Source organism: Nerophis lumbriciformis, linkage group LG01 (genome assembly GCF_033978685.3).
Source record: "Nerophis lumbriciformis linkage group LG01, RoL_Nlum_v2.1, whole genome shotgun sequence".
Lineage (NCBI taxonomy): Eukaryota > Metazoa > Chordata > Actinopteri > Syngnathiformes > Syngnathidae > Nerophis > Nerophis lumbriciformis.
This window is the reverse complement of record NC_084548.2, coordinates 27,398,284-27,410,746: the sequence shown is the minus strand read 5'-3', so window position 1 is coordinate 27,410,746 and position 12,463 is coordinate 27,398,284. Positions and strand designations below refer to the sequence as shown.

General features: G+C 38.4%; 1 protein-coding gene across 3 annotated transcripts in view; it reads right to left on the bottom strand.

Moving 5' to 3' along the window:
* Positions 1 to 6: 6 nt before the first annotated feature.
* The window catches only part of LOC133618003 (serine/threonine-protein kinase 24-like), a 36,949-nt gene continuing 24,492 nt past the window's right edge, over positions 7 to 12,463 (bottom strand). For all 3 annotated transcript variants that reach the window (XM_061978471.2, XM_061978456.1, XM_061978464.1), the window contains exons 5-12: positions 12,301 to 12,409; positions 7,364 to 7,521; positions 5,139 to 5,324; positions 4,916 to 5,064; positions 4,579 to 4,702; positions 4,401 to 4,469; positions 3,738 to 3,874; positions 7 to 3,662 (exon numbers count right to left, since the gene is read on the bottom strand). In XM_061978471.2, coding sequence (XP_061834455.1) covers positions 3,626 to 3,662; positions 3,738 to 3,874; positions 4,401 to 4,469; positions 4,579 to 4,702; positions 4,916 to 5,064; positions 5,139 to 5,324; positions 7,364 to 7,521; positions 12,301 to 12,409 — 969 coding nt within the window. In that variant the 3' untranslated portion in view covers positions 7 to 3,625. The remainder of the gene's footprint in view (positions 3,663 to 3,737; positions 3,875 to 4,400; positions 4,470 to 4,578; positions 4,703 to 4,915; positions 5,065 to 5,138; positions 5,325 to 7,363; positions 7,522 to 12,300; positions 12,410 to 12,463) is intronic.

Genomic DNA, 12,463 nt, shown 5'->3' with positions numbered 1-12,463 from the left:
ATTAGATAGGTTTCAATATATTTAATGTAAAATGTATATAACAAAACATTTTAATCAGCGGAAACAATTTGTGTACATCGTTAATCATACTGTATACATATATACAATCACATTTTGAATATTACCTCTTTTTTTTTTTTAAATACCTGTGAGGGACAAGCGGTACAAAATGGATGGATATATTTTTTGTAAAGATTAAAGTATGTACATTTATGTCAATAGTTCAGGGACACCCTGTAGTATTGAGAGTGAGGGAGGCAGGAAAGCTGAGTGTAACATTAAATCTTTATTTTTTTATTTCACTTTAAAAGCTTAACATTTACCTTGAGATGACAAGCAAATATAAACACTTCTATAATTTGCCAGCCATGATACAACAAAATGTACACGTTTTATAGTTATTTCCTTAGCGTGATGTTTACCCACTGTGTAGCTTTATCAGGTATCTGTAAAGCATTCTATGTCTGCTGTTATAAAAATACAGTTGATATATATTTTTTAATTTGTCTTCATCCCTGTATAACGACTAATCCGACTTGTTATTGCTGCATTAGGACAGTAGTAGATTCTCCAGTAAACGTAGCAAAACATGGCTATTAGCAACTTGTCTTTAACTTTCCATTTTCTTGAAATAATGGCCACTCTTACATTGTGCAAACATAGTTCAAATACAAAAAATATGAAATTAGATGTCATGGCTGAAAGCCTAAAATGAAACATGGCAGTTCTTGTGTGCAGAGAGCATTAAGAGTGGCGTTTGACATAACCATTGAAAGCAGGGGTATCCAAAGTGCATCCGACAGGCCATTTGTGGCTCATAGCTCATTTTTTATTTGGACTGTAACATATTTAAAGAGAAAATTAAACACAGCCTGCATCTGACCCTTGCACAGAAAATGTATTCCCAAAAAATGGCATCTGCCAATCAAATGGCCAAATGGGTTTTGATGATTTCAGCATATCCTGCCATGAATAACGTGAACAATTTTCGGCAGGACACACTTTTAAAACATTTGGTATGTTATTGAGTACGTAAAAGCCTTCAAAAAAGGTGATTTAGATGCCAAAATAATACTGTTGGTAAATTATTTCGCTCAATGTTAAGCCTTCAGCAAGTTTGTCCCTTTTGGCGCCTTCTTTTTCACATCAGATGGATACACATGGTGGAGAGGATGAGGCAATGGTCAGTCCAGCATTCATCAGCACTGACCATTGCTCTCGTGCTGAGCACATCTCAACAGTATTGGGAGCGGACACTGATATCGTCAATGTGATGCTAGCGTTTTGAGCTAACAGTAAGCATACCAACAACCTGTGTTGACACATCGCTTCAATATTCAGTTTCTAAAGTGCTAAATGTCAATGCAATATGTTTAAACTACACTGCTAAAGTTAGCACCAAGAAAGTTGGATTACATAAAGCTAACTAGTTATGTACATAAGGTCTGAACTGCTATATATTCTAATTTTGGAACAGTCCATACAAAATGGAAATTCAAACAATGCTAGTAGTTAACAACTTCCAATCTATTGACTCAATTGGGACTATGATTGCAAATTACATTGCCGTAACTATACAGTATGTTATGAAACATTACGGTAAGTACCTACACATTTAATGGCGGTTGAGATGCATAAATAGGCTGTTTTTTCTTGACAAATTGGATTGATTCGTTTAATTAAAATGTAAAGAATTTCAAAGCAGCCGCTCGTCCCTTACATTCTTTGATATGCAGACCTTAGTGGAACACTTTTGGACACCCCTGGTTGAAAAAGTTCAATCATCTATTAAAGGCTGTGCTTAGAAACTGTTCTGCATATAATGTGTCAAGTTGGCGTTTTTGAAATGGTGGATATTGAAAAAATTGGACTTTAAAAAACAAGGAAGCAAATTGATTGTGATGGTGGATTGAAACTCAAAGAAAAGACTTCTGGGATGTTCTTGCAAACAAACCCCATATAAATCAAAGGATGAGAAAGCATAACAGACAAAATCTAAGCATTCTCTGTTCAATCGGATCGTCTTTTAAAACTTTGATCAGCATCTACAACGTGTGCCATCTTGTACACCTTGACTGTGTCTCAAATGGAGTACTTGCGTCAGTACACTTAAATAAGTATAATGTGTATATCTTAGTACAGTGGTACCTCAATGTTCATTGTAAATGTTTCCTAAATTTTTCCTACGGCCAAAACATTGCATGTAATAAACTGGTCAGTTTGCCTGTGAATCATTCCGCAGAGTGCCCAAATAATTTTTCAAATTAAGAAACCACAGACAGAATAGTAAATACCCTTTGTTGTACGAATCTTGTCTGCACGTACGTACGTGTGCGTAGAAATTGTTCTGCATTTAATGTGACAAGTTGGCGTTATTTAAATGGCTGACATTAAAAAAAAATACTTTAAAAAGCAAGCAAGCGCCATACTTCAAGCAAATTGATTGTGATGGTGGATTAAAACTCACAGAAAAGAAAATGTGTGCGTGTGTGTGTGTGGCGGCTGCATAGGAAGAATAACAGTTAAGATGTATTTTTTTGGCTTTGGTATTATATAGAAAGGTAATCCATCTTCCCCTTGGTATGTATGCCTGATATACAGTACTGTATAGCGCTTTATATTGTGTTCGAAGTGTACAAGCTTTTAGTAAAATGTACACTAAAATGTTAACGTTGTTTCCTGAGGAGAAACTAAATAGTTTTATTTACGAAGCCTGTTCAAGAACCAATTAAGTTTGTAAATCGAGGTTCCATTGTATTTGACATTGTTTTGTGCATGTAAAACTACAGGTATTCTACTTAAAAAGTGTTTTGTGTTCATATTGTTGGGTTTCTGACACTGACACATAGAATTTACAATATTACTGATCTAGAAAATTACTTTGTTCTTTCTGTTTATCTGACATTTTGGAAGGGAATACATACCAAAAACAAGGTACTACAGTGTACGTAGTCTTGAGTGTGTGAATGTTGACTGTGGTGCAGTCACTAATCCAGGACTGTCATAGACTTTCTGGAAATGATAGCAATATAACTTATTCTTCTCAATTGTAACCAGTTAGTCCCTCCTTTTCTGCAATGTAGCCAAGTTGGCGACTACCAAGGGTGGTAAGTTTTCAGGGGCAATATTCAGGTATTGCAGTGTACAGTATTGTCACGCACTTGGCAGTGTGAACAGACTTATGTACTTACAAGACTGAGTGTAAGTACGCAAATGCACCGATCGAGACACAGCCAATGAACTGGGATCCGGAAGAAGACCCTGCCCACTGACAAGGGTGTTTAAAGCGCTTTACCTGAGGTTTTGCATGAAGAACGCTGCTGTTCACCTGTAGGCATGTTGGTGCGTGTGAGGTTCTGATGGGACACGCTCCTTGCTTGAAATTTAAGCGTGGTGGGTTGAAGTCTGCTCTCGGCTTTTGTGAGCTTCAGTTCATTGATAGACAAACACCACGCAGCGATCCAGGCTAGAAGTGTCCAGCGTGTCTTGAAAGAAGTCTCTAGAAGCCAAGAGCTTGAAAATCAGCAAGTACTGCGCAACCAATGGTCTCAGTTCCAAGTGCAGTTATTGCGGGATGTGTTGCTGGACGAGATGCTTCAGTAGGCGGGCAGCATTGGATCACTCCCTAGGGTGCAGAGGAGGATGACCTGCTTGTGGAAAAACTGCAAGAAAAATAGGCAGGGAGATCTTTATAGCGCAAAAAATGTAAATATGATTCCAGCAGGACACGTTCGTACCTCTGAAGCCTGTGGACCATGTGAGCCACCAGGGAATCAGTAATGCCGGGGTAAGCCTCTTCCGCCCGCAGGATGGACTCCTTCAAGTCATCAAGGACCAAAGGGTTCCGACTCACCTGTTCCTGCCTGGTCTTCAGCTGGGAATTAAACACAGAGTACTAATTGTAGGTATTTACCACATACTGTAGGAATACATATTTAACACATACAACTATTTGATCCCTGCAGATTGTATATGTTAACCTTCTTACAAAGAGTGTGTAAAACCCCTGGAAAAAATAACCATACATTTATTCCAAAAAGAGAAAAATCTCAAGGAAAATGAGTTTAATTCTGCATGGAAACATGTGTTTGCTAGTACAATTAAATTTAAAAAGATTCAAATGTTTATAAATTATGTTGTTTTGCGGCTTTCGGACAAGTCTGGAGTTGTCCTTGTCAAAAAGGGGGGCAACATGGTTGCCGACCCTCAGTTAGATTGATCCCTTAAACGCCTGTCCTCAGGTTAGTGAAAGGTATGCAGGCCAGAGAGTTTTGTTTAAAAAACAAACAAAAAAAGCATGGCACCAAATACTTATTTTCTCCATTGCATTTGATGCTGAGCCAAATGGTTCCTGGTATTTAGTTGTGGCTATTTAATTTATTAAAGGTTGAAAAGTTTACCTCTGCGAATGCAGGAGAAATGACTGTGGACAGGTTCTGTGAATAAGGCCTCTTTGGAATGTCTATCATCTGCAAATAAACAGAAGGTGAGACAAAGTACAGCACAAATAAACTAAAAGTAGGCAATGTGGACAATCAACAAGTGTGTCCTTTTCATCGAGCTGCTAATGTACAACACCTGCTCTGTCGCCCCCAACTGTCCCTCTCCATTTTGCAGCTTCTTAGGGTCTTTCTCCCGGATGGTGAAGATCCAGTCGTCGCTGCCAAAGTCGTTTCCGCCTGAAGCCTGCCCGTCCTGCTCCCTGTCATACAAACAAACATGCTGTCATGTCAAGAAACATCACACATTCATTCATTATCCTGTTCAGGGCCACGGGTGAACTGGAGAAACTCCAGCTGACTGCAAGGCACACTCTGGACTGGTCGTCACTAAATAGCAAGGCACAATGCAGACATTCACACATGCAAACTTCGACGTGCATTCAATCTCATTAAGTATCGCAAACAATGCTTACGAATCAGACTCGTCAGAACTGGATTCGGTGGTTCTGGACTGGTCAGCCTTCCAGCGTTTGTACTTGTCTACCAGCTCAGTTAAGTAGGATGTCTTCTTAGCATGGCGTACGATTAGCTTATGCTTCAGCAGCTCTTTGGCAGTTGGCCTCTGCAGGAATGAAGCAGGCCAGATTCTCAATAACAGGCTGAAGGTACACATCTTGACTTGATAGGGGTACTTACAAAACTGGGCTCTTTGTTGAGGCAGGCTTCAACAAACTCTTTGAGTGGCTTGCTGTAGTTTCCCTCCAGGGTTGGGGGGTTGTTCTTTGGGATGAGAAACAAAACCTTCATAGGATGGAGCTCCGAGTGAGGCGGCTCGCCTTTCGCCAGCTCAATAGCGGTTATTCCCAGAGACCAGATATCAGCCTGAAAGGCACACAAGACATGTTGCTACACTTCCACCCAAATAAGTCTGGGTACCGAATTATGTACTTTTATTGGTACTGATCAAATTCCGTTGGCACTAATGAATACCGATTCACGTAAAATCAAATGTTATCAATTTTTCTGTATCTGGGTTTCACGTGACGTCCTGTTCGGTTGCAGACATAGTACGGCCTCAAGCACTTGGCAGGCAAACAGGCTTATTCTTAGCAGACTACTTCTAAGTAATGTCACAATGATGATAAACCGCAATAAAATTCCCGCCGGTTAGTATTATGGTAAATGGTAAATGGGTTATACTTGTATAGCGCTTTTCTACCTTCAAGGTACTCAAAGCGCTTTGACACTATTTCCACATTCACCCATTCACACACTGAGGGCGAGAGCTGCCATGCAAGGCCCTAACCACGACCCGTCAGGAGCAAGGGTGAAGTGTCTTGCTCAAGGACACAACGCACGTGACGAGGTTGGTAGAAGGTGGGGATCGAACCAGGAACCCTCAGGTTGCTGGCACGGCCACTCTCCTAACTGCGTCACGCCGTCCCCATATTACCATTAAAACATTTTATTTTTGATCAAAAACATAAACAATGGATAAATAGAGCTGAAGGCATCATGTAATGAGAAAAAGATTAAATGCTAATACTTATTATGAACAAAACCACATAGATTTGTCTTTAAATATATTCATAAAAATGATTAACCCGTATATTAGACTATCTCATTACAAATTACTTTAAAATATTATTTTGGATCTTCCTATGTGTAGCATTAAAAAATTACAGTTGGTACAAAATGCGGCTGCTAGACTTTTGACAAGGACAAGAAAGCTTGATCATATTACGCCTATACTGGCTCACCTGCACTGGCTTCCTGTGCACTTAAGATGCAACTTTAAGGTTTTGCTACTTACGTATAAAATACTAAACGGTCTAGCTCCATCCTTGCTGATTGTATTGTACAATATATCCCGGCCAGAAATATGCATTCTAAGAACTACGGCCTATTAGTGATTCCCAGAGCCCAAAAAAAGTCTGCTGGCGATAGAGTGTTTTCTATTCGGGCTACATCCAGTACTCTAGAATTCCCTACCGGTAACAATGAGAGATGCTACCTCGGTAGAAGCATTTAAGTCCCATCTTAAAACTAATTTATACACACTAGCCTTTAAATAGACCCCTTTATAGACGAGTTGATCTACCGTCTCTCTTTTTTCTGCTCTGCCCTCCTTATCAGGTGGCCACGGATCTGTTTCCACGAAGGAGGCGCGAGCTGTTCCAAGTTGGAACCCAGGATGGACCACTCCTCTGTGCATCATTTGGTAACGTCTCTACGCTGCTGACTTGTCTACATACACGAGGATCCCCTGCTGGCCCACTATAGACTAGACTCTCACATTATCAACCGTATCTACTTGGCATCCATTGCACCGATCACCCATGGGGGTGGGGGGTCCCAACATCTGCGGTCCCTTCCATGGTTTCTCGTTGTTCCCATTGGGTTGAGTTTTTTTCTTGCCCTGATGTGGGATCAGAGCCGAGGATGTTGTTGTTCATGCAGCACATTTGTGATTAAGGGCTATATAAGTAAACTTGTACTGATTGATTGATTGATTGATTGAAATTACATGACACCACATTCACATTCCTCTCACCTCCAGGACCCAATTACGGTACTGCAAGTTAAATGCCAACCGCTTGGAAACACTAACCCTAACCCTAACCCTAACCTGACATAATGATTAATCGTGATTAATAATCTTGATTTCAATATTGAGAAAAATATTTGTGATTATTATTTTGGCCATAATCGTGCAGCCCTACTGTAAAGTCAGGCCTTCAAAACAAAAACAGGCCATTTAAATAACAAGGGTACACCACAGTAGGCAGTTGTGTCTTTCCCCACCTCTGGGAATTTGGATTGTGTTTGACATTTAAAATTCCACTGTACATTAAACCAGCACAGACACTTACCATGTTTTGTTCGCATTAGCAATGTCATATCTGACTGGCTTTCCTCACCTTAGAGTCGTATGCAGACTGTTTAATTACTTCGGGGGCCATCCAGAAGGGCGTGCCCACAAAGGTGTTGCGCTTGATCTGGGTGTCGGTAAGCTGGCCTGCCACGCCGAAATCTGCCAGCTTGACCTCGCCTTGCTCAGAAAGCAGCACGTTAGCAGCTGTGGTGAGCAAAAAAACACTATAAGTATAGTCATGCTACATCAAAAAGTCTGTTATTAATATTCTGGTTCCTACATTATATATCAATATAGATCAATACAGTCTGCAAGGGATACAGTCCGTAAGCACACATGATTGTGCGTGCTGCTGGTCCACTAATAGTACTAACCTTTAACAGTTAATTTTACCCATTTTCATTAATTACTAGTTTCTATGTAACTGTTTTTATATTGTTTTACTTTCTTTTTTATTCAGGAAAATGTTTTAAATTTATGTATCTTATTTTATTAATTAAAAAAAAAAAAAAGGACCTTATCTTCACCATACCTGGTTGTCCAAATTAGGCATAATAATGTGTTAATTCCACGACTGTATATATCAGTATCGGTTGATATTAAAATGATTGGTGTTTACGGTGGTCACTCACCTTGTCTCGTCAACACGTACACGCTGGCAGTGTGTGCACTCATACAGAAGCAGTCCAAGAGAAGCAACGAACAATTTGCAGTCATGTTGTTGTTATGATGGAATATACCTTTAATGACAGCTAACGCTAGCTATCCAAATTGCTAATATTAGCTAACAACACCTAAGGCTAATGCGTGTGCATGCGTTACGTACGCACGTAGTTACGTCATTTGGTACGAGAAGCTGTGAGAGGGCGGGATACACTGTGTAAACTACATTGGAAAGTTGGCACCATCTAGGGATCTGTGTACATGTTGCAAACAGCCCCTTTAAATGTATTTTCATTCGATGTAAGATACAAAATTTGAGTTTTAGAAACTCAACAATCTTCATCACCGCTTGCCGTTTGCCAAATACAAGTAATGAAACAATACAAATATACATTTTCTATTTGAAAGTGTTGTTTGATAAATGTTAACTTGAAATAAAAGTCTTATGGTATTCATTACACCAATTATATTTTGTTTACTACAGAAAGTTTGTGATGACAAGGAAAAAAACAAACTAACTTTGAGAGGGAAAAAACCCCACAAAACATACTGAAAAAGAAGCAAAACCGTGGCCCTAAAACCAGGTTTGGACCATAGCGTGGGTTACCTGTACTGTTGCACCTCTTTTAAACACAAATAAAGATTTGAACAAAATGATAGTTGTCAGCTGTTTTCACAAGGTGAAAATGTCTGTTACAATATACTGCAGTAGTAAACAGTAGGGATACGGGACTCAGTAAAAATCCTGCACGGGACAATCCACTTTAATAATAATAATAAAAAAAATGTATATTAATCGAGATCGGATGATATGAAAAAAATTAGTCGTGATAATTTTTTTTTGCAATATCGCCCGGCCCTAAAAGGTGGTATCGGCACTACTTTTCGCTCATTGAAATTAAAGGCAAGAACGTTAATGTAACATACACGCTATGTCCAGGAAAAAGTGTTTATCCAAACCTGCCGCGAATTTTATAAAGATCCTCATCAACCCATGCCAACATGACACTTGTTGCTGCTCCTTACCCAACTCCAAGCCTAAATGCAGCCATTTTTTATAAACAGATTTATCACATTTTGGAATTTGGATTACCGGTAATCATGATTAATCGCAGGCGATTGCTCGCTTGCATTAGCTTAAGAAAAGACCCCAATATTTGTACACAAAAGCAATTTTACTGTCAGAATGTCATATAGGAACGTTTTACTTGTATGCATGTCATGTATTTGCTTGAATGCATTACATTTATTTGCACAAAAACTTGCTAAAAGTTGTATCTGAAGTTCTTTCAGACTGTGTTTTGGTATACAGGTACAGAGAATTGCACTACTTAGTTTGCCTATTGTTCACAATCATTATTAGAGACATGACGATGGATGTTTTTTTCCCATTCCTAAATATTAAATAAATGCGATCAAATGTCTGCTTACAATTAAGCTTATGGGAACCGCGCAATTCCGCCTACAAATCCATTAAAAAAAGATTCAAACACCTCCATTTAAGTTTTGTATACATGATGTAAATATATATGTAATGTAGTAACAGGCACATTTATAATAACATTTAATCATTACGTATTTTGATAATTTTAAGCATATGCAGCGCATTAATTTAAAAAACGCATCACCACATTTTCCTTTTTTACCTTCATCACTGCTGGGATGTTCATATATTCCCTTTTAGGTGAAGAATGACTGATAATCCTCACAATACAAAGAGGTGGGGGGCGAGGGGACCAAGCGTCTTTTCGTGTCATCCTCGCCAGTTTCGATTCCTAAATGGCCGTCAAAGTGTACCAACTTGTCGGAATACCTACCTCAGACTTCTTCTGTGCAGGTGCAATGCATACATTATGATCTAGAAAAAACTTAGAGACCTATGTTTACATCATCGAGTCACACAGAAGTAATCACGGCGCAGCTATAAATAGTTTGTCTGCGTTATCGCTTATAATAACAATATTACTAATACTTGGTTAATATTCAAATCACAAAATGTAAATGGAGTATTGTTGGCGCTTTTTGAATGGATATTCATTGGATTTTATGGGCGAAATAGTGGAGCTCCCATTGGTTCCGCCATAAGCGGACTTTGATTTACGTTTATTATTCAGAATGCATTTTTATTTTTGAAATCCATCCGTCGTCATGTCTTTCATAATGATTGTGAACGATAGGCAAAATACCAAAAAACGTGCAGTTCCCCTTTAAAGGCCAAATGTTCCTTTGTGTTTTTTTTCCCAAGTTGAAATTGTTGCTACCGTATCGGGTTTTGTACTTTCAATATTGTTACTTTACAGATTATTCAGTTTTCATAAATTTTTATTTCTATTTACCGTATATCATATGGCACATTCGGCACAGAGTTCAGATAGATGCCAAATCTTCTAAAATACTGTATATAGGGTTTTTATTCTTCAATTAGTTAATATAAAAATCTCTGATGTTAAAGATGTTATAGAACGTAATATGGTATAAAATAACGTAACTAATTACTCTTACAATGAGGTAACTGAGTTACTAACTCAATTACGTTCCGGGAGAAGTAATTTGTAACTGTAACTAATTACTTTGAGGTCAGATGAACAACACTTTTAACAAATAGTATTTTTAAATGGAAAATGCAACATTTTAGATAAGTACAACAAAGCTTGACAATGTATTAAAGACCACACGCGGATTGATGGTTTTCAGGGAGTCAAGATGCTCTTTGTCAGGGCTCAGCTCTTTTGAACCATAGTTTGAATTATGCTAATTAGATTGATCCTTTTACGAGAGAATGGGTTTACCAATACAGGTGCTGACAGTTTAGAAATCTAGAAAGGCTTCATGACTCCAACTTGGACTTACACATTCGTAGCAGAAAACTTACAGGGGAACTGCACTTCTTTTGGAATTTTGCCTATTGTTCACAATCATTATGAGAGACAAGACAACGAATATATATTATTTTATGCATTCGAAAACATAAATAAATGTAAATAAAAGTCTGCTTATAAATCTCTCTAAAAAAACATCCAAAAAGCATGAATAATACTTTATTTAAATTTTTTGACTTGAATATTAACCAAGTGTTAGCAATATTTTTATTAAAAGTGCTAATGCAGATGAACTATTTTCAGCGGCGCCATGATCAGAGGGAGCTAACAGCTTGTGCTGCTGTGTTGACATCAGCGGCTGGTGAGCTGCTCTCACGCCTCAGAGCTCGCAAAATTTTTATTCTAGATCATAAATAATCGCTCTCACCTGGATAGTCGAAGGATGAAGACATAATCTGACAAGTTGGTCAACTTTGGCATCCAATTAAGACCCAAAAAATAGTGAAAAATACACAAAAAGATGCTTGGTTACACACCCTTTTTCCTTGCAAAGATTATGACTGATTCTACATTCAAATGGGAACATATGAACATCCTAGCAGTCGGCATCCTCGTGACAGCAGACATTGTACATTAAGTGATGTTTTGTTATGTTTGTTGGCTCTCATGATGTCCGCAGTGAGTAGTAATCAGTGGAAGGAAAAAGGGAATGTTGTGATGCATTTTTAAAAGTAATGCGCCGCCAAATGCTTAAAATTATAAAAATATACAAAATATATTAAATGAAGGGTAAATGGGTTATACTTGTATAGCGCTTTTCTACCTTCAAGATATTTAAAGCGCTTTGAAATTATTTTCAAATTCACCCATCCACACACACACATTCACACACTGATGGCAGGAGCTGACATGCAAGGCTCTAACCACGACGCATTCTCAAGAACACAACGAACGTGACTAAGATGGCGGAAGCTGGGGATCAAACCAGGAACCCTCAAGTTGCTAGCACGGCCACTCTACCAACCGAGCCACACCATCCATAGTAAAAGTACACGTTACTACAAACGTGTCTGTTACTACATTACATATATATTTACAGTGTGTATATAAAACCTTTATAAAAGGTGTGTGGATGTCTTACTACTACCATTGGCTCATTATAAGCAACATTTATTTAGAATGCATTTAAAAAAGAAAAATATATGTTATTGTCTTATATACAAATTGTGATTGATGGCCAAAAATCCCAAAAATGTGCAGTTCCCCTTTAAGAAGTTAAACAATTATATTTAAGATTGTACCTGTAACACATTATAGTATAATCCTCTTTTTCTCTCTATCCTGTAGACAGAGGAGCGATCACATTCATTCAATGAAACATCTTTCTTTTGACTTTGTGGATTAATTTAGAGTCTTTCTACTGCTATCTGGTAGGAAATAAAACTGTGGAGGAGTGATAGCAATGCAGTCAAGGTTACAGGTTGCGTGCATCTGTGCATACCTTTGATATCCCTGTGGATCTTCTTCTCCGAGTGTAGATACTCCAGCCCCTTGAGGATCTCTCTCAGTATGGTGGCGATTTGGGTCTCATCCAGAGCACCTGGCTCCATCTTTGAAACAAATCCCAAACAAAACAAAACACTTCAGGTGCTTGATTTAAGTCT